Source organism: Tachysurus fulvidraco, chromosome 14, assembly GCF_022655615.1.
Source record: "Tachysurus fulvidraco isolate hzauxx_2018 chromosome 14, HZAU_PFXX_2.0, whole genome shotgun sequence".
Lineage (NCBI taxonomy): Eukaryota > Metazoa > Chordata > Actinopteri > Siluriformes > Bagridae > Tachysurus > Tachysurus fulvidraco.
The window spans coordinates 12,234,216-12,257,328 of record NC_062531.1 but is presented as its reverse complement, the minus strand read 5'-3'; the positions used below and the strand labels follow the sequence as shown (position 1 = coordinate 12,257,328).

General features: G+C 37.4%; 1 protein-coding gene across 3 annotated transcripts in view; it reads right to left on the bottom strand.

Moving 5' to 3' along the window:
- Positions 1-1,629: 1,629 nt before the first annotated feature.
- Positions 1,630-23,113, bottom strand: part of si:dkey-70p6.1 (uncharacterized protein LOC570575 homolog) — a 22,449-nt gene continuing 965 nt past the window's right edge. The window contains exons 1-8 of one of the 3 annotated variants that reach the window (XM_027166838.2): positions 23,031-23,113; positions 21,580-21,658; positions 10,179-10,403; positions 9,039-9,096; positions 7,725-7,812; positions 6,860-7,431; positions 4,859-4,984; positions 1,630-4,741 (exon numbers count right to left, since the gene is read on the bottom strand). The exon at positions 23,031-23,113 is cut by the window's right edge and continues 245 nt beyond it. In XM_027166838.2, the coding sequence (XP_027022639.1) occupies positions 4,181-4,741; positions 4,859-4,984; positions 6,860-7,431; positions 7,725-7,812; positions 9,039-9,096; positions 10,179-10,312 (1,539 nt within the window). In that variant the 5' untranslated portion in view covers positions 10,313-10,403; positions 21,580-21,658; positions 23,031-23,113 and the 3' untranslated portion in view covers positions 1,630-4,180. The remainder of the gene's footprint in view (positions 4,742-4,858; positions 4,985-6,859; positions 7,432-7,724; positions 7,813-9,038; positions 9,097-10,178; positions 10,404-21,579; positions 21,659-23,030) is intronic. The other 2 variants (XM_027166837.2, XM_027166840.2) reach the window with 2 other exon arrangements.

The following is a 23,113-nucleotide window of genomic DNA, read 5'->3' as shown; positions in this document are numbered from 1 at the left end:
CTTCCATTGTCCACAACCCACAAGTGAATGTGTGATTGTGTGTGTGTGTGTGTGTGTGTGTGTGTGTGTGTGTGTGTGTGTGTGTGTGTGTGTGTGTGTGTGTGTGTGTGTGTGTGTGTGTGTGCGCGCGCACTGTGGCCTTACATGGACTAACATCTCATTTGAAGTGAATTCTCTTGCCTTAATCCTGGTTTTCCCAGGACTGGCCCCAGACTTACCACAATAAAGTAATAACTGAAAATGTATAAATGAATGAATGAATGAATGAATGAGAATTTTTACATTTGTTAAAATTAAAATATATTGATTGTAAAATAATGAACAATGAGCAATATGTCATTCAACTGGTCACATTATGATTTTTCATACCAAATTGGATCCCTGTATTTATATTATAAATTTTTATATAATTCCCTTTTTAAAGCACTGAACCAAGCATATTCTTTGTCATTTGCAGGCTATAAATAAGTGGCTCACATCACCCAGATAAAAATCATGAAATCAACATTATTGAAAATCTAATTTATAGATAAATTCATAAAATAATTCAATAACAAAACATAACCCTTTTTGAATTTTACAAACACAAAGACAAATTCTATCACAGTATCTTGTGGGATTATATAGATTAAATATGTAAATGTAAAAAGTGCTGCTCTATTCAAGGGGCAGGATAAAAACATCTCAAAGCAAATGTTGTGGATCATTACTAGTTCCTTTTATCTAGACCACCATAAAAATAGACCGAATAATGTGTCACTGTAGCCTTGAGAAGCCTACAGAATTACAGCTGTAGAGACAGTGGTGCTGTAGACAACCCTTCTGTGAGGCAGTTTAAATGTGGCAGTGTCACCATTCCACCAGGCCTCCACTATCACAGCATTAATGTTTCAGGAGAGATGCCTGTGCCAGACTCGCACTCCGTCTACCCGATGTGCCTGGCGTGCATGACATCTGGGCTAAAAGAGGCTCTCATGCATGTTGGATTCTCCCAGACAACAAACTGGTCTGAGACTGCAGCCTCAAGGTTAACCAGTTACCATGGAGACATGTCAGCCAATAGAAAATCAGCAGATGGTTGCCATGTAGACTGTACATGTTTTAAGGATGACCTATTTTTTTTCCACAACACGTCAGATAAAGGCTTATGACTGACACAGACAAACAAACAAGCAGATATATAATATGAACACCAGAATAACACACATACACAACATAACTGTAATGCTACTTTATAAATCAGATGATCAGCTTTGTTTGTACTGAGGCATTATTTTCGGCTGATCCATATGCAAATATAACTTTCAATTATGTTTTGGTATGGATTGAAACAAAATGGGGTGGTAACACCATGTTCTGTGAGTGTTGGTGCATATATTGGTGTATTTCAGAAAATAGATCCCAACTGGGTTCTTCGCAGGACTATGATCTTATGCTTATTGCTAACATTATTAAAAAAAAAAAAAAAAAGGCTTAAAGACAATATAGTGAAAGTATTAAAATCAAGTAAACAATCAAAATGCAATGTAAAATATGATATACTAAATAAAAGCTGAAATTAATTTGTCTACTATTTTGAAATTAATGCATATGTAAATTAAAGAACGAACCTTGGTAATGTAAATGTTTAGTAACATGAGTTGTGTGGAGTCATTAAAAATTGAGTCTGTATGCCATCAGCCCAGTATAGGTTTCTTGCATTTTTACAAAATACATTATATAAATCCAAGTGAGGTTTTTAGGTGCTACTTTATTAGAAAAGTATAAACTTGTTGACATTTTTTATGAATAGTCATTTTGTTATAAAAACATTACAATCTTTTGCACATGAGTACTTACACGGCTGGAACACACAACCCTGTTGTCTGATAAGCAAACACACAACATCAGCTGCCACACTAATACTCAGTTGATCTTTGAAATACACATTACAGCTCAAAATGGCACGGGAAAAGAATAATAATAATAAAAATTAAAATAAAAAAAAAAACCCAAACACATCAAAACCCACAGAGATACTGCTGAGCAAAATTTTCACCAGAGAAAATCATTCCAAAAGAACAAACGAAAAGAAACACACATCTTCAAATACAATTAGGGCAACTTCACCTTGATCCTCCTGTTCTTTTCATTTCTTTGTGAAATATTTACAACTTTGCTCCAACATATACGACAGTGACTGTGTGCCAGACTCATAGACTGCAGTCTTTCTTCATGGGTTCAGGCCTCTTTTTACACTAATATTAATTCTCACGGGTGAAGGTTAACTCGTTTTTTTATTCAATTATTGAGGAACGTCACAAATAATGCGGTCTGCATTAGACAAAAAAAAAAAACACTGTAGCGCACTATACTCACACCAGTTACCATCATTTAAGTAGCATCAAGAGAGTGTTTAATTAAATTATTCCAAATTATTATACAGCTGATTAATGTGCTGTAGGACAGTTTGGTGAAATTCCACCCATGGCATATGTCCCCCTAAAAGGTGTTCAAGCCAAATGCAGACATCTTGATTGGTTCATTTGGAGAAATGAGAAGAATTGTCTATGATATATTCACTATGGCCAGTCACATTCTGCTTCCAGTTGTGTAATGTCAGATGTAGACAAAGTTCACCTTGAGTCACCACTCTTGAAGCAAAACATTGTGCTCTCTCTTGAGGAAAAGACAATTAAATCAAATAAGCAACCGACAACAGCAAGAAATAAACCATTCTCAGACACCAGATAACTTGTTTTTTCATCACCTTTTTTTTTCATTTGTATGTTTTTTTTAATACATGCATCTTTTTCAACAGGCAAAGTGCATTAACAGTATTAACAACGTAAAACATTATTGTACTGTATTGTACGGCAGTGGTGACTTCATACACAGCCATTTAGGTGTTTATGTTATGAGCTAAAACAACAAGAAAGATAAAATTGTGAAAACAAAAAACTTAAATAAAAAATTCTGAAGGGCAAGGTCCAATGCCTTAAAATGCTCTAAACGTTTTCTTTCACTTAGAGTAAAATAGTTCCATGTGCAACTAATTCAATTACCTTTATATATTTTTAACTGTCCCTGAGCATTGCTTATTCTCTTTAGGATCTCTTTTTTATTTGCTACTATTCATTTTAGCTCTGATTTTTTTCAAATGGACTCCTAAAAGGAGTCTATAATGTATTTAAGTGCTGGAAGAGGAAATTTGCCACATATGATTATTCTGTGCTTTTGAATATGCAGACCAATATGCAGTTGTGTGGTTCAGTGAATGGGAATACTCTTTTTATATCTATATTTTATATTTATTTCCCATAGATTTCCCTTACAGAAATAGAGGCTTTATCACTAGAAAAATAGTGCCACATATTTTCCCAAAGCTTTTGGATGAATTCATAAATAATTTCGATAAAGGCCTGTGTTCACTGTGAAGCTACAATATAAGGTCTGACAGCAGTGATATTAGCCAGACTTTCATTAATAGTTATATTTTGCTGTTGGTTTGTCTTTAAAATATGGGGCTTGTTTTCCCACTTCAACATTTTTCTCGGTCAATATAGACTACAACATTGAGTATAAATACTCTGTGCATTTTAGTATTCTTTCTGCTCAGTAGAGTTGTGCTCATTTTGTCCTTTCCTTTGGAATTAACATAAAATTAAACGAACGAAACCCGCAATTCCGATGGAAACTAAGATGTAAAACAATGCAAAAAGTACTATTAAAAACAGTATCCTGGAGTATACCTTAAACAGGCTTCCCCCTATATGGAGATATGTTGGTGATTTGTGAATTGTGATATCTGCTACTCTCAAAAGATATGTGATTAAGTGAGATTTTCATCTAAGTTGTTTCCTTGGTGTTGTCACTTTTTTCTACCACACTTTCAAATCTCAGGCCAGAGGCAATTAATACCGATACACTGTGTTAGATATGAAGTGATAGTGCAATGTGTGTTTACCAAACTGATGTATGATGCAACAGCATCCCCAGTGAAAACATCTGCACAATATTTGATGTAATATAAGCCCCCTTTTCCAGACTGCTGCTCTAAGGCAATGTGTGTGGCTATTTGGGAACCATAGGGCTGAAATGTAAACATGATGTGTGAATGAGTGCAGGAAGCCTTGTCAATTCTCTTTCCCACTCAACTATAAGATGAGGGTCTTTCCATTTGAGATTTAAGTTTGAGCCCTTACAGGCCAGTGACATACATTTCCATTCCATCATTAAATGTGAAGATGGTGGTGGTACTGGATGTGGTTGAGCCCTGCTTCAGGTCAGGGATGCTCTCGTAGAGATTCTCGCCTGGCAGCAAAAGTGCTTTGGCTGGCAAGTGCTGCATCTTGGGCGTATGTTGGGGAGGGGGAGGTGGCGGAGGCGGCTGGTGCTGTGGCTGCTGTGGCTTTCTCTTCTTGGGCCGGAGGGTGGCACTGGCATTGGGGGGAGGCCTGTCTCGTTTCCATCCTCCACCTCCTCCGCCTCCACCAACCTCTGCAGCTTCATAAGACATATCGCTCTCCTCCGCACCAATGGCTTCATAACAGTGCTCTTCCACTGAGCCAGGGGGCATCCTTGAGCCTTTTGCCTCCTGTGGTGCCCATGTCTGTGGCTTCACCACCACATTAAAGCCACCATCACGTTCACCTCGGGCCAAGGTCCGATAGCCACCAATATCCCTAGGACCTGTAGGTGAGCCAGGCATGCCTCTTTTCTTCTTGCCTGGTTTGCAGACTTTAGAGTACATATCTGAGATCTGAAGAACAACACAGTAGATATGAGGTGAAGATGAAGCATTAAATGTATTCAACTTATATTGACAGATTGAAAACTCCTAGTGAAGAAGGGACTGAACACAGAAACACTCACGTACCCCAGCTGCCATATTTTCTCCCATGTGAGGGCTCAGAGGGCCTATATGCTTGGGCTGGAACATGATGTCATCATCTTCGGGAGGCTTCCATATATACTCCTCTCCATTTCCAATAAACACTGCCTCCTGATTAGATATTAAAAGAGAGTGAGCTGTCATATCATGTACAGGCTGTTTTCTGATTAAATATCTACATTAATATAAACATTAATATAGTGATCACATTTGGTTGGCCATGATCTATCTCTTTGTCACCATAAACCCATATAATGACAACCAATTACAACTGAATTACAATGTTTGATGTATCGTCTGTGATTGTACACTTAGATCAATCACAGACGACAAAGATCTGGAAAAACCTCTGGCATACAAAGTACCAGTGCCAGTTTCTTCACTACTGTGATACTATGTACACTTGTGTCATTAAAGAAACATGTCCCGATTTTTAAACAAATGCAATTACTGCTTAATATATATTAGTTTCATTTACATTCAGCTGAAGTAGATTAACCAGTGTAATCATTATTGTTAAATTTCTGAGATGTAGAGAGCTAGTTTGAAACATGTCCTCTAATGGAGTGTTAAGGTCAGTGCAATCCATCTGGCTTTCTCCCTGTTGACTGTCTAGCTCATCTATAACCACTCAGTGGATCTAATGACATCACGCTTAATGAGTTTCCCCAACCTGGCAGTGCTAAGGGAACAATTGGCCATACTTTGCAGTTTTACACATAATCCCATGAGCACAAAATAGAAAAGTGAGTAGTACAGCATACTAGCATAGGTTATTTTTCATTCAAAGTTTATTTTTATGGCAATACTGTACAATAAATGTTCAGTGAGATTTTATTATGATTTTATTATGTGACTATTACACTCCTAACAGAAAAGCAATGTACAAGCCCTAAGATGTGATCATATGTCTAAGCTGCAATGCATATGCTCCACATCTGAATATTTATGGCAAGATTACTGTCATTTCTTAATGAGAAAATATATTTTGTATCAACAGGAAGTAGCTAGAAGTCTGTGACCTGAATTTGAATGGTGTAAATGCAGGCATTGCATATGGGTTTCTGTGTATTGCGTCATTTGAATGGCATATGGCTTCTGGGTATGCCTCAGCAGGAATGCCAAATGGACAAGAACGGTTGTCAGGAGTTTTCACAGAAGTGTGTAATTAGAAAAGATGTCCTATCGTTACAGTACTTGAGTACATGGTTCAGTGTAATGTAACTATTTTACTCTAATTTTTTATTATAAAAAAGAGTAAAAAGTATGTCCATATCATAAATAATCCAACCCAATAATTGGACCAGTTGAAAGTTATCAGGCATCTCCACCTTTAAATCCTTCAAATGACACAGTATGATAATAATCTGCAAAGTATGCATGCCATCCAGTGGAGTTATTGGCATTTCAAAACTTGATATCTAACCTATAGAACTGTACATGTAAGCAATTAGTTAGCATGCTACTGAAACTGCAACAGCATTTGGTCAAGTTAGCTAGGCAGCTAAGGCTATTTTATAAAAATTTAAAATATAACAGAATAAAAAACATTTTCAGATTGATTGTGTCATTGTGACTTAACTGACATTAACACGAGTAATTACTTTTAAGGAGTATTTAATTAATTTACTTGTATTAATTAATTATTCATTTTAATCAAGTCAGAATAGTTTGTATTCTTCTAAATGCTAGCAATTAGAGAGCATTAATTACAAAAAGATAGTTCAACACATTTTGCCTTCTTTCCTGTGCTACCTCAGATGAAATGACACTGTAGTTTCATACATAAAATGAGTGTAAGCAAAATAGTCATTCGACTATTATTTTGGTTAAATAATTCACAGAGGCACAATTATGACTTATGATTAGGATGTAGGAAGATTATTAAGTAATAATAATCATCATCATCATAATCAGCATCCTCATTTTGTGGAATACTGACTTATATTCCTCAGTGTAAAACCAATAACCTGTTTCCCCACCTACCTTTGGAAAGAAAGGAAGATTGAAAGCCTCCACATTCTTGCGTGGCAACTTCTGACTGTGTGGGTGTGGTGGGGGTGGAGCTGGATGACTGGGTGGAGCGTGCCGAAACTCTCCACTACTGTGCCGCTGCACCTGCCCGAGCCCATCCTCCGTCTCAGTGCCATTATCTCTCTTCTGGGCAGCTTTGTCAACCTTGCGAACTTTTCTGATACATGCATACTCAGCTGTTTCTGGAGGCTGTGGGGGTGGGTTCATTATTTGAGGGAGGGTCTCAGGCTCAGGAATAGCACCATCCAGGCTGTCTCCATCTGGATCAGGTGGGGCTGGGGTGTTGGCGGGAACAGCAGGGGGAGCGGGGGTGTCTGTCTCTCCAGCCCGCCCCCTGAGTGCTGCCTCAGGACAACGAGTAGGTGACGAACGGCGCCCCACCTCAGCGTATGTGTGTTCTCTATCTTCTCCTGAGGGCACCTGAGGCACCTGACGGCCTTGTGAGGTTCGCAAGTCTGAGTTGGATCGACGGCTTGGCAGAAGGAGAAGGTCCATGCTGGCTGGACGGTTCTTCTTGGAGGATTCTGAAGATTGAACATCAATTTAAACTCTATAGAGTATGGAATATGTAGTATATCAAAAAAGAAACAGAAAATTGTGGGCTAAACTGCAGAGGCAAAGGCGGCACAGACGGCGCCAACCCTCATAAAGTGAAAAAAACATCTACGGGTGGCTCTACTACAAAAGAACAGAGAAAAGAATTGTATCCTGAAATGAAACTTATACCATCCGCATGCTCCGACTCTACATCCGAATTTGAGGCGGTTTTGCGCCCTCGGTAACACTATCAAGCAGTGTGAGAAGCGAATGTACATACTTTTGCCATTGCAGTTGAGTCTGTTCATCTCATGGAGCTTGGTGTCTGACTTACTGATGCAGCGCAGCTTTGACTGCCGCAATATGTTCTAAAAAGACAGAGATCATTATCAACATATAAACTAATATGAGTTGTAGAACATAGTATGAGTTGCAGACCATTGTTAAAGAAGAAAGAAAAGTAGAAAATAGATCAAGGTAAAACTTCTATTATAATGACCACAGAATATCCATTAATATGTGTGGAGCATAAAAGTGGCTCTTGACAGGTGAGAACACTGTTTTGTGGTGTTGTTATTGTTTTTTCATATCTAAACGGTCAATAAGATAAGCAATATACTTGACTGTTTCTTTAGCAAAGGGCCGTATTCAGAGTTGAGTTATGCAGGTATACTGAAAAATTAATAAAGAAATTGCACATATTGGTGTTCAGACCTAATCATCTCTGGACGTCAGGATTGCAAGACAGTTAGAGACACAGAGCAGAGGTTGTCCTAAACATCAAGTCTCAGTGATGTGATTGTCTGACCTTAAAAATAAGTACCTTTTTTATGCTGTATTAATTCAATTGTCTGCTATCCACTGTGTTGTAACAGCAATTCCACATGTAAATACATAGAAAAATAATGAAATGACATAGCCATTAATTACTTAGTTTGTTCTTTCATCTTTTATAACCTCTTTAGTTGTGCTTGGTCTGGAGCCTATGCAAGCAACTCTGGGAATAAGGTGGGGTAACAGCCTGGAAGGGTCTATTGCAGGGCACCACGGACACATATATTCACACACTCATTCTCACTTAGTGGAATTTTTAGCATTTTAGGAGGAAACTGGAAAACCAAAAGTGAAAAGACCCAGGTAGACTATACAAAACTCCTCGGAGACAGTACAAGGATCCAACTGTGGGCCCCAGAGCTCTGAGGTAGCATCACAACACCTAGGAGAATTGATTACTATAAGTTTGAATACAATTTTAATATATTACACTACTATTAGGTTTGCTTTTATTCTAAATCATTTTGCAACAAAAAATGATCAGTTTAAAAAGAATGATCGACACAGGGGGTTGAGTAGCTCCATCAAGTCTAAACTAAAGAGACAAACTGAATTTCAATAGCTTAAATGGGTCACCCCCAAAATCACAAGCTACTAAAGTAATGAAATGATCTATAAATTAGTTGGCTATTTATATAACCACGTGTGAATGCAGCCATCAGTGTCCAGATCCCAATCTTCTCACCTGTCAATGTAGTTTAAAGGCAGAATAACAAGGAAATCTTTTTATGTCAACACTGAAAATGAAAAAGATGGTCACCATGTCCATGAGTCTGTGCTTTCTCTCTTCACCAGTACCATTGTGACTCTTCCCCTTCCTGTTAAACACACAATGAGCACAAAACACCTCAGCCTCTTTCTATAATTATGGTTCATGGTTCAAAAAACTGCCATGATTCAGAGCAGAAAGTGTGTTTAAATGCCTGAGCCTCCAAACTACTATGGTTCAGTACTTGGGCAAGACCCTAAACAGAAAAGTCAGCTAAATCACATTAGCATATGTTAATCAGCTGCAGTAAAACCTTACATACAGAACCCACTGACCTGACTATACAGTGATGCATAATATATCCCACTACTGTAACTATATAATGACTGATATTCACTTGTCACCTGTCAATGGATTTAATGGATGATTGGTGTATACAGTACACATCTTTAAAGCTCACTTTAGACACAAGCTCTAAAATTAACTACCCCAATGCCTCCTGGTCTAAGTGCTAGAACTTCACTTTCTTGCCCTAAACTGCTTTTAAACTTTTTTTTTTTTAACTTGGAGCATAAATATGCTTACTCTCAATGAAAAAACAACAGTTAACTGTCTGAATTGCCTCTGAATTCCCCTCTCCCATTAGAAAATACTCTCATCTATAAATCACTATCTAAACTGTAGCTGCTATATCTATCTTTCATATTCCAATTTGAGATACCATATCCATATGGTTTCTGCTTAAAAACATCAAATTGTCAGTGCTATATATTTATAAAGGGTAAGAATACAAACCCTTTCATTTTTTGTACATTATCGTTATATACATTTACTTTGAAATAATTTGATTGAAAGAATAGGAGAAATTGTGCAAAGATTGCAGAGATTTTCACAAGAAGAATCAAAGCTGTAATTGCAGGCCAAGGTTACCACAAAGTATTGAATATATGGTTTGAATACTTATCCAAATTTGGCACATCGATTTTCAATTTTCAAAAAACATTGCAAAAACGTCTTTAAAATGTAAAAAAAAAATTAAAATTTAAAAACAATTCAAGGGCAGAACGTCAATTTAAACTATTCTAAAAGATAGTACATCTATAAAAAATAAAGTGCAAAAAATGAAAGGGGCTAAATACCCACTGTATATGTGAATGTGTTTGTGCGTTCAGTGTTCCATCTGTCACTCACCTGTGGCAGCCCACACATAGCACGACAATCAAGATGGTAACGACGAAGGCCGAGGCAGCAGCAATGGCCCCGAGCAGCAACACTTTGCCGTAGGGGGGAGCAGTGAAGTTCACCCCGTCCTGCATCGAGGCCATGTGAGAGTGCTAACACACGCTCGCTCGGACACTCCCACTCTCTGCCACGGGCACACACACAGGCAAAAACTGGGTATACACTTTACAGGATCTGAGGAACAAAGGAAAGAAAGGCAAGGAGTAAGCTCTTCTTTTGTGAACATTTGTTCCATTTAGATCAAACAGCAACATCCATCTGAATCCTTGTATGTGAGAGAGAGGAGAGAAATCCCCAGTTCCGTCTCTCTCCCTTTGTCTCACGCATACTGTCATTTTCTCCCTATTGGCTGTCAGTCAGCCCCTGGCTGACACTATTATGCTCATTTTCACAGTTCAGAGGGGCGATTTGATCTTTTCATGCTGCATTATTCACAATCATCAGGCACCAAACCTGCCAATATATATAACTCCTTCTGCTGGTTGGAAATAGGATGCTTTACTTCTGTAAGCAAAGTGCAGTACTATGTATGAAACAGTACCATAAAATGAGATGTTTTAACTACTATTAAACACATTTCTGTTTCTGTCCCAAAAGCTTCACTGGGCATCAAATTCCCATCTAAGACATAAGAACATAAACACTTTTCTCTAATAAGCAGATGTATTTACATGACTGTTACAAATAGCTGACTATGACTTAATTTGTGGAAATCAGCAAGATCAGAGGATTCATAGCACTAAACACTCAGTGGAAGAAACACCTGAATAATCACAAAAAGGTTGTAAGGGGAGGAGTCATGGGAGTCTAACATCAGCAGCTGTCTACTGGTTGTCTGTTGGAACAATTTATTATGTCTAATAATTTAATGAATTTTATTATATTGGCTTTGTAGAAGCCAACACTCTGTTTTCCTATTTAAGCTTAGACAAAAATATATCGAGTAACTCCTCCTAGGGCTTTCGAGCCAGATGCACTAAATTCAGATATGTTGTAGACGCTGGTCTGAAGTTTGTTGCTATTACTTTTCTAAGCGATCCGAGTACCGGTACTTCCGGTACCGAGTCTCAAAGTGGCCTTTTTTTCCCATAGACTCCCATTATAAAATTTGGAGGTTTATATCTACACCAAACTTGGTCAGCTCCTTTAGGGTGATACTCTGAACAAAGTTTTAAATTGGTGTACCGACTGGCCTTTCGGTTGTGCTGCAGCCCCGCCACAAATGATGCAAAATCAAAAAACTTTTTACAACATGGACATGTGACATATCAAAACACTCAGCACAATGAGGGAAACTGCCTCGCGGGTATTCTGATGACGTCACGTGACGTCACGTGATGTCACGTGAAAATCAAAAATTAGCACAACATGAACATGTGACATATCAAAACACTCAGCCCAATGAGGGGAACTTCCTCAGGAGTATTCGGATGACGTCACATGCCCGTCTCCACTTGCCTACAAATGTTTTGGCACCCTATATTTCTGTCCATTTGCCTCCAAAAGTAACACTGACCCTTATGTCCACTCGCCTCCAAAAAGCACCGGCCTTTGCGAATACTTGAAATGCCAACATCAACGTTTGTCGCGACAAACTTTCCAAATCTAGTTTAGATTGTTTCTTGTTTCAACTCTGTAAGTTCAAAGCTTGTCGTCTGTTCATTCCACTCTAATTTAGCCCTTGATATTACTATTTAACAAATAGCGATGTGACCACATTAATCTCATGTAACATTTTGCACTACATTGCAATGAACGTTAGCATACATTACAATGAAAATAAAATGCCATTAAAACCATTTTAATCTACAAAATACATCATAGTATTAGTTTCTAACAAATTCTTAAATTAAAAACCGCTTCATAGTAGACTCTTTTGGACCATGCAACATATCTTGGGTGTAATTCATGTATCCATCACTATCTTTGTAAAACTCTCAAATACACAGGGAAGCCGCATTCTCAAGTACTTTACCTCTGTTGTTCCTTTCATCCACTTTCCCTACTGCATACATTACAATGCCTAAGCATCCATGACCCAGACATATAGTTTCATCTCTCAATCTATGCCTTATCTCATCATCCCACCACCACACTTTAGTCCACTGCAATACCATCCCCTCTTTCTACAAGAGCCACCATCTCAGGAAGGGACATCGCAGAGTGGTAAACTAGCTTTTCTTATAGTATTTTCCTTCTAAGCCCATAGTGTCTCCCTGTGCCTTTACACACCAGCTGGAGATCTCAATGAATGGTCCTGAATAAGATTACAGTTCTGAATGGGACATTTGGCTCATAATTCCATGTACAGGCTTTTTATTCATGATTATGGGCCTTAACATCACCCAAGTACCAGTAATAGCAATATGAGTGTTAGAAAATATCGCATGACAGCTCTTGACTGAAAATAACATGAAGTGTGTGTAGGAGTGGGGGGGGGGGGGGTTTGCTTGCTTTGTGTGTCTGACTGCTTGTTTGTTTATTCATCACAGTTTAATTTGGCAGTGTGGAGAGATGCTGAAATCAAAATTAGCATGTTTTAATCGTCTAGCTCATTTTCTGTAGTATCAAAGTGAGCTATGAGTCATGACAAAGACTAAAAATGTTTTTGCATTGCACACAGGCAGGTCTTCTCGCTGTGACGAGATAGTTGTGGGGGAAAACTTTTTTTTTTGTATCTCTTTGTTTTAAAGGGGGAATAAAAGTGTTGTTAGTTTGATGGGTTTTTTAACAGACAAGTAAACACACGGGACATTCTGTCTCAAATGCAGCAGGTGCCTTCTGCACCTATGATGAACTCCACAAGATGGCTACTTAAGACTTACCTCCATGATTACAACAAATCACATCATTACAAATGATCCACTGCAGATCTTGTGAATCTTTCTAGAACAACTACACAACCAACCTCAGAAATTGTACTCTCTGATAGATCCTCTAAAGGTTCACAGGGAGAATTCAGTATAATTATACTCCTACCTTTAAGCAGTCATCCATCTTCTAAACATCCTATGAGACATCCTATATACAGCAAAGGTAAACAGAAGATAGTGATTTAAAATGCCTGATTGTAGAAAAACATTCTGGCAACAGAGTCTCATTTACTTTAACCAAATAGACAATGTGAATGTGTTTTAAAAGAATACTCCACAGTGCAATATCATCTCATTAAATCTTAAAACTACAAGTAAGCAATCCTGGGCCTGCTGCTATAAATATTACATATATATCTTCTCTCACAAATAAAAACTCTCTTCTATATTCTGTCGAAATCAAACACTCAGTCTCCTCATTTGACCCTTTAACTTTTACCCTATGGGAATAGCAGCTGTTCTGAAGTCTTTTCTTACAGTTGCTTATCTCTCTTATTGACTCACTGGGCTCGAAAGGGTGAATGCAGGTCTAATACATTTAATTATGCAACTCATGTACAGTGTAGAATTTCTTTTTTGGCATATCTGCAATAAACTACAAAAACAGACTGAACATCTCTTTATGGTTTACATTACAGGCAGTAATGTTATTCCTAACATAATACAAGATTATGGAGAATATTACCAACAGACAGTGTGAAATTGGTACAAGATTTGACCTATTAGGAGGACCCATAGATTTCTTCACAACCCACTGTATTACTACTAATGCTACTGAGCTTTAATAGTAATAGTGAAAAAGGAAACGAGAAAATTTGATAATGTTAGCACATTCTATATAACAAACTATGCTGAATAACCTGTGTTTACATAGTCTTGTCTTGAGAGACAGTTATAACTGGTACTTTTTGTTACTAGTTCCTTTGTCTTGTTTGGGAAAATTCAGCTTGTTTCTGTATGAAAGAGAGACTTCTTTTTTTTTTTTTTTTTTTGCTTTTTTAGTTTCTTTATCTGGGGGGCACGGTGGCTTAGTGGGTAGCACGTTGCATGTTCTCCCCGTGCCTCGGGGGTTTCCTCCGGGTACTCCGGTTTCCTCCTCCAGTCCAAAGACATGCATGGTAGGTGAATTGGCATCTCTGGAAAATTGTCCGTAGTGTGTATGTGTGCCCTGCAATGGGTTGGCACTCCGTCCAGGGTGTATCCTGCCTTGATGCCCGATGACGCCTGAGATAGGCACAGGCTCCCCGTGACCCGGGGTAGTTCGGATAAAGCGGTAGAAAATGAGTGAGTGAGTTTCTTTATCTTTTTTTGGTCAATCACTACTAATACTGTCAAAGCCCTACATGTGTTCAGGTTCTGTGGGCTGCTCGAGATAGGATAAGGATAGGAGGCAGGATATTTAGTAGAGTTCTCATGCCTTAAAAATTTCTGACTAATTTAAAGAGAAAGACTTCCAATTTTAAAGTCATTCTCAACGTATTGCTGCTGATCCAAAGATCATCAAGCTGTCATCAAGCTACAAGTTTGAAACATGTGGAAGGACGTTTTGACTTTTTTTGCAAAGATTGGTAAATGTACTGTTGTACAGTATTCGAAACATGCAGGGCAGACAGGAGTTGCCCTAAAATCTCTCGGCTCTACAGCCCATCTGATTCATATAATCTCTCACTAAAACACTTTCACTCAGGTAGACAGAATTGTGAAACTCCACCTCTCATCCCCCTTAACCAAATCTCTTTTTCCTTTGCCTGTTACTTGCTTTTTTTCCCCTTAACAAAACACTTCTTACTGCAGTGAAACTTTCAGGGTGATCAGCTTGTGTTTCAGGGCCTGCCAAAGTTGCAGTACAGAACAAAACACAAAAAAAAACCCACATCCACACTAACAGGGCTCAGGTGCTCCCTTATAAAGCTGTAATCCTCACCCTGACAGAGCAGAGCAACATTCATACTGTATATGCCTAAAGACATCACTCTTAGCCAGATCTCAGGACAGGCTGGCATGGCCTCAGGAGAGAACAAAAATATAATGGTGGCTCAAGTCACAATATTGTCTTCAGCTGGCAGATGAGACATTTTATTTTCAGTACGCATATCTAAGACCTCACAGTAGTACTGCATTTCTGGATGGCCTAATTAACCAGCAAATAGCCATTTTTCCCTACAGCTTAATTGCACAGTCACAGCCAGGGATGATCTAGAATCATGTGCCTGCTGTGTTGCCTCTGCTTTTAGCTTTCATTTGCAGTCCAGAAAAAGAATTGTCTAATTCATTAAAGCGAGACAGGACATTTACATGTTTAAAATATGAATAATTATTTAAGCAGGATCTACCATTCTGCTCATCTATAATTCATATGATGACACAACACCAGATAATAATTAATGCACTGAAAACAGCTGATTCATATCCTGTATGGAAGCTTGAGTGCCTTTTATGTAAAAGAATGCTCTGTGAATAAAAAATTCACATACCACTATATCCAAATAAAAAAAGTGTTTATTGAAAATGCTACAACATTTACATAAGATTGTATTATTTAAACGTACAGTCGTCTAGCTTTAATTTCCAGGTATTTTTATGTAAATGTGTTAAACGGCATTGAACATTTTGTATAAGTCCACCCAAGTTTTAGGTGAGAATTGTAATGTGACTGATGTGTTTGTTACCAAATGTATTCTGTTAGACTGAATGTTTAAATGAGTAATAGCTCTTAGCCTGTACTATTGGTTTTAGCCTTCAGTTTCACCTGTGAATACTGCATTTGTTGTTAAAAAGGATAAGTGCTCATGAATATCAGAAAGCTGTCTATGGGAAAAATGCAAGCCATTTTACAGCTGAGCAAAGATGGAAAATCAATCAAAGACATTGCACAAGCACTGGGCATAGCCAATACAGCAATTTGGAATATCTAGGAAAAAAAACACTGGTGTACTGAGCAACAGACACCGAACAGGTTGGCCAAGGAAAACAACGACAGCTGATGACAGAAACATCGTGAGAGCTGTGAAAAAAACAACAACAGTGACATCGCCAACAACCTCCACAGTGCAATGGTGAACAGAAATATAGAGGTGGAAGATGGAAGATGGAAACCACTAAAACTTGAGTCTAAATCTTGTTTTGTTTAACACATGTAAATGTCAGGAAATAAAAGCTGAAACCTTCACTATACACACATAACTGCATTTATGACTACAATATCAAGCAAACCATAGTGTATTATATATAGTATAATATTTATAGTATTTTATACTATACAAAACATTGATACATTTTGAAAAGGATATATTTCCAAGAAAGAAAAAGTAAAAGAATTCCATGCATTTTAGAAAAAACATTTATAATAAATGAAACACAATAATTGTTTAAAGAATTGTAGAACACTTTCCACAGGCTTTGCCTTTGTCTCCTCTCTAATGCCTCAGTGATGAGAATATGTGATGAATATAAAAAGCTTTAAAATGTGGGGTTGTGGGGATTGTTGCTGGTGGGATGATGGATGGTGGGAGGATACAAAAAAAAATCTATGATAGGGATGTCCCAATATTATATAGTTAGTCACAGTGTAAGATTGCATGGTTACCTCATCAGTGACTTTATGAAAAAAAGCAATTATATTGTATTTCGACCTCATCCTTTTTGTGTCTGGCTGCTACGTCCCCAAAATGTCCCCAGAAATCATACTCCGGCAATCTTTATTTCTCAATGCAGAGGATTTAGACTGTACTGAAAATCCTTCCACTACTACTGTAGCTTCTGTACAAAACACTGACTCTGCTGCCAGTCCTAAAAGTATTCAGAGTGCTTCATCATTAAGGTATCATACAGTGAAAAGGTGAAACCACAACACCCCTACTACACGATATCAATCGAAATTTTAAAAAAAACAACAAATAAATAAACTCAGTCAGCCTGTATGTAACTTCTGATTGACTTCTCTAAAGTTATCTAGTTTTATTAGAAAGTGTAGCTCATTGATTATATATATATATATATATATATATATATATATATATATATATATATATATATATATATATATATATATATATATATATATATATATTGCATTATAACAATAATTATGGTAAAGTTTGGGTAAAACAGTAACTTGGCCAAACTCATTTAAAACATACAATTGATATAAAATGTCTACACACCCCTGTTAAAATGAAACCAAGAAAGTTCACTTTAGAAGTACAAAAGTAATTATGACATAGCTGCCATCAATGAAATTATTTTAACTAACCCCAATATTTCTATAGACTTTTTTCATTTCATCCGACTGCTGAAACAAATGTCAGCAAAGAGCTTACAAAGCATGCATGGTATCTCATGTTTTGAGAAAGAAAATGACATGCAGCTCAGAGTTGCATGATTTCTATCAAATTAGCTTTTGTTAAGATTCATTTAGCTACTGATTTATTTATATTCAACAAGATTCAAATTTAATTTTTGTCTCTTGTTTTCTCCATCACAACATGGTCAATTATGGCTTATCATTGAACAATGTACTTGCCTAAATGGCTATACAATTACTAAAAGTGTCCATTCAAATGTTGTTTTGTTTAGCTGGGTATAATATGAATCTTATTTGGCTACTAGCCTACTGTTATATGTAATACAAATGACAGAAAGTAGGTACACTCAATTATCATGGACATTATGGAGAATTACTTATTTCCCAATTACTATAAAGATAGAAGTAATTTCTATGATCTGAGAAATGTAGAAGAATATTTGCTCACAATATTACACTGGTATATTGGCACACCATCAATACACTAGAAGACACCCATAACCATGTAAGCTTCCAAACTGAAATAATAAAATCACTATTACAGGAGCTCAAGCTCTTTTATTGTTAATGTACTAGAGCAGAAATCAGATCACATAACAACGGCAAACTTTCATCACATAGTCAGATTTGAGCTCCCATTTCTGTTGCCAATTACTACCCTAGAGAGCGAAACAGAGAGAGAGGGAGCAAAGAAGGAATGTCATGTTTTAATTACTGCAAAGGCCTAGATTTCAGAGAAAGGAAGAAACTGGCATGTCAGTCTCCGGTGATCTCAATGCTCTCTTACTCTTTGCTCCTTTTTCTGTGGAGTCCAAATTCAAGTGGGTAGAAAAAAAAGAAATAACAGAAGAGCAATCGTAGGCTAAATGTGACAACAGGAACCCTGTAAATCTTTAGAGTTACAATGTCCAAAGAATTAGTCCAACATCAATTATTTATTTGCTACTTTACATGCTACTTTAGGCTGCACTTTTTTAAGAATCCTACGACAACAGCAACAACTCTAACACACTGTATCAGAGTTCCTGGCCATGTCTAATTTTGTCATGCTTGTGATGCCTTGGCTGCATACTAGTTGTTCCAATCTATGTATACTGTCCATGGCAAATTGCAATCAGTGAACAATCATCAAGCACGGTTGACAGCTTATTCAGCATGTTAGACTTGTTGCTGTTATCTCAGGGGGTTTTACACCTGGTCACTTCATGCGTTTTCTGTGATCCGATAGCTATCCGATCGTAAAAAGTCCAGGTGTAAATGCCCTCCGAAACGGTTTCGAGACGGATATAAATCTGATCTCTCAAACCACTTCAGGAGGTGGTCTGGGATGCATTTCAGATGAAACTGGACAGGTGTAAATGAATGTGGTTGTTCAAGCCACATACGTCAGCACTAAACTCCTCCCAAACGGAAGTACGTCACTCGCAGGTGACTCGCGAGTCGTGCATCGCGCCAGAAACAAATATGTTTTCCCACCAGTGCTGGTTCCGATCTTTCACTCAGGTGTCTCGTTGGGTCTTAAAATGCACTGCTGCCGCCAGCGAAAATGCAGCAAACAGTAAATGCTGTTTTTTGTAGCAACCGCACACACCAAAGCGTGTTCCATTTCAATTACCCCAGAAATGAGGTAAAATATATTTGCATATAGAAAGATCAGATTGATATCCGATCCGAAGATGCATTTATGTGGCCTAATGTAAATGGAACAGTTTTAACAAATCAGATAACTAACGGATCAGAGAGAACACATGAAGTGACCAAGTGTAAAAAGGCCCTCAGACAAATAGCTTCCAGCTCAAATTTTGTATGCTCAGTTATACAAAGTGGTTCCTTGACTTACACTTGGCCTTAAAATGAAATGGAGTCACATCACAGTAATGTTAATCAGTCCTCTTATTTCTGGCTAGCTAACTCACTTATATTACTTATTACTGAGTATTTGCTTTGTGGTGTATTCTCGCTTTACTGAACAACCAAATAAATTATATTCTGAATCAGAATTCATAACGACATATGTGTGATATCATGAATATGTGTGAGAATTCACACATATTCATGACCAATTAAACCAAGTTCCATATAATTCCGAACAGTCAGAAAAAGACATTGTGCCTGTGACCCAAACAGCTTACAAGCTACATGTTTTTATGTTCATAGAGAACTGAAATATCCTAATTTTAGTGTTTTCAGGTAAAATCTGTTTTTAAAATCTCGATCAAATATTCTGGTTAAGGCAGCTATAGTTTACCAGTCGATTTTGCGCACAAGCTGAGTAAGAAAAGACCAACAGCCAGTAACCCCTGTGGTACAATCTCTCTATTTTAGCTAAATTTTTATAGAAAATGTTTTCAAATCAGTGCATACAATCTATGTCTATTGCATACTTGCAAGTTCATGTTACACACTGTCAGGCTGGTACTTCTGACATGATGTATGCTTACCCTGGACACTGAAATGGCCAATGTTGTATCCTATCTAGCTAAAGATAGCATGTTAGTTTATTAGACATTTATGTGTTTGGGGTTAACATGGCATTGCTTCTGAAATTGTGCTGTAATGCAACATCATAGCAGGCAAAATAAACAGTCTACATGGACAGGCAAACAGAATCAGTTTCCTTCTTATGACAATTATTCATATTCTTAAATATATTTTTTATTCAACACTATTTGTCATTTTTATCATATCGGATTTTATCCTTTAAAAGGACCCCTTAATATCCTATTAAGTTGTCTAAATCCTTCCTTGGACAAAGGTAAAAAAAATTCTTCAGTAAGTGTTTTTTTTTTAAATCCTTACTGATTTAATTACATTTTTATTTAAACATTAAAAGGCCTCACTTCATTAAAATGTATAAATATGCTGGAGTAAGCAAAGAGATTCTTCTTTGTCTCCCAAGAGTGCATTAACTCTTTCTACTTTGAAAAAGCATGTTGAGGTAAATTTCTCGAATTTGCTAATATTAAAGCATACACTGTCCATACTTAACTAAAATTTTCTTTGTTAATACCAGGTTAGACTAGTATCAGTTCCAGTAAAGAGCAAGTCAAGTACATTTTATTTCTAATTCATTCACTGGCATGCTGTGTAGTGTTAATCATATGAGCAAATGTTATGAAATACACAATTCCCACATTTAACAAAGTTTGACATATTATAATAGAATTATGTATACTTTTATGTATAATTTTTCTTTATCCGCCCTATTGCTTGCTCTCTGACTTTCAGAAATGTTGCTGTTAATATTGAGCAGAATACCTTTCATGACCAGGGTCTCATATAAGAAAACCTATGTCACTGCTTAAAATATACTGTATGTGTGGCATACAGGGGAAAACTGTCAGCTTGTTTTTAATGCTCACAATATACTTTAATATCTTTTTTCCAAATGTAATAAATATATGTCAGTAAAGCAATGGAACTTTTTATTTAATTTAGAATCTTGCCAATGCTATCTCCAAAGATCATACTGGATAAAGAGCCAGTTGTGATAACCGCCTAAAGACATCTAAAATGCTTGCTAGCTAAGTGTGCTTTAGTGAATTTAAGGCTTTTATCTCTGTTTTGGACATACAGTAAGCCTATTCAATTTAATTCCTCATCAGATGCTGTCAAATTGTCCGCAATGCACCTGCGCTGTCCCAGTGTAACCAAGAAAGCACTTACACACTCAGATGACCTAATGGAAATATGGCAATAGAACTCACTGAATTAATTCTTTTACTACAGAATAACAAGCAAGCAAAGAACCGTTTAAATGATTTTACCACAGGTTATATGACAAAAACTGATATAGACATATTTCAGTCCATGAAAGCCCACAGATTTCACATACATTTTAAAGTAGATAATGTTCAAATTTCATGATTTGAATCTGTTTCCCAGGCTGCCACCCAGGTATTTACCTCTATAATGCACAAATGTCTCCTGAAGACATGTTTAAGCAACACTGCTTCTACTTCTATTTCTACAGTCTACTTCTATGTGATGGATTAAAAAAATCATAAGTGATTCCCCTCTTTTAGGCCCTCAAGACTGCCCAAACCCAAATGACTGTATGAATTATGAAACATATCCACACATGCATTTTCACAATAATGTTTACAAAATCAGTTCTTATAAACTTTTTGTGCTAAAGATAGCCAAAACTAAATCAGGATAAAAGAATACTCACATAGAATGTCACATCAAACATCCAAGCTGGACTGAGCATGTGACCATGGCTGCAAAACCATTAACCACCTTTAAAATCCCTAAAAAAAGAGGAAGATGCAAGGCATCAAATAATAGTGTTGTCTTTTCATATACAAACACGTACTCAAATAGGGACTGCATTTTTCATATATTTTGGCAACATTCATCAGTCAGACACCATGTTTGCTTGTCTGATCCATGTTAAATAAAGAGAGGCCTCATGGAAAGTTCCCTCAGAACGCAGCTTCACTAGTGGAGTAAACACACTGCTTATCACCCAGCTGCAGGTAATAAATGAGCTCTTGCTGGTGAGGCAGAAAAATTGGTTTATGCATATTGTAGCAGTGATATTTAACAGTTTACTTGAAAATAAAGAGAGGAAACTTTACTCCATATTGTGCTTCCAGGGAAGTCTAAAGATTAAACACATACCTCACATCTGATGAATCTTTCTAATACTCTTTTAGGATGTGTATGTGCTTGACTGCTTTCATGTGTGCAATCTAAATGTCATTCAAATAGCCAGCTTCTTTAGTGAAGTCTGACAGGCCTAAGAGCTTCCTGACTGTAATTATATGTTTCAGTAAAGTCAAGGGCACAGTTCAGGAATCCATTCATGAATTTATGTCTCAGGAATGTCAGAGTATCCCTAAATAAGCAGACAGAAGAAAAGGTGCTGATTCCCGCTGGGAGGCAGTAGAACAAAGATCAGAATGATTAATCAGATCCCAGCTATGGTTTCCTCCTCTCTCCAGGTTGACATGTATAATTGTTGTCCTCATCTGGGCCTTGGACCAGGGCACTGGACCCCTCTGGGGTTTTGTGTATGTGTCATTAATATGTATTAATTAACACATGTTCTGTACTGGTCTACCTTACATAAACAAACATGCATGCTGACTTTTCTGTACTGTTATAGACTAATAGGACTTAATACGCAGAGAGACTTCCTTGAGACGGTGAATGCGTTTACAATAAAAATAGTAGCTTGTATCAATTTAACAACCAATTTGAGTCTTGTTTTCAAGGACGCAACATTAATCATCTGGCAATCTTGTTACCATACGCTGAAATGTCCACAAAGTAGACACCTGATAATATCACACTGACATCTCTCTCATCAACAGGCTCTATCCTTTTCTATACATTCTTTACTATTATAAGAAAAAGCCATTTGCTTCCATTCCTCATCAATACTCAGCCTACTGGAAGCTTATCTGATTGAGCAGCCTGGCTCCAGGGCTTCAAAGTACTCTGTCCTCTTCTCTATTAGCTCTTGTATGCGCTTTAAATATGCAAAACGGGCCCTGATTAAACCACTTAAAGACCCACGCCCACATCTGCTTGTCTCCATCCTTGGCCTTGCACATGACCCTACAGTGTCTCATCCTTATCCAGTCGCTCTGTGTTGGACTGCGGTGCTTCGCTCACCTCCAAACAGGTCCGAGATGAAACCCTGACTGCTCTATATGATCAGCACGAACATACAGCATGCATACACCATTGCACACAGG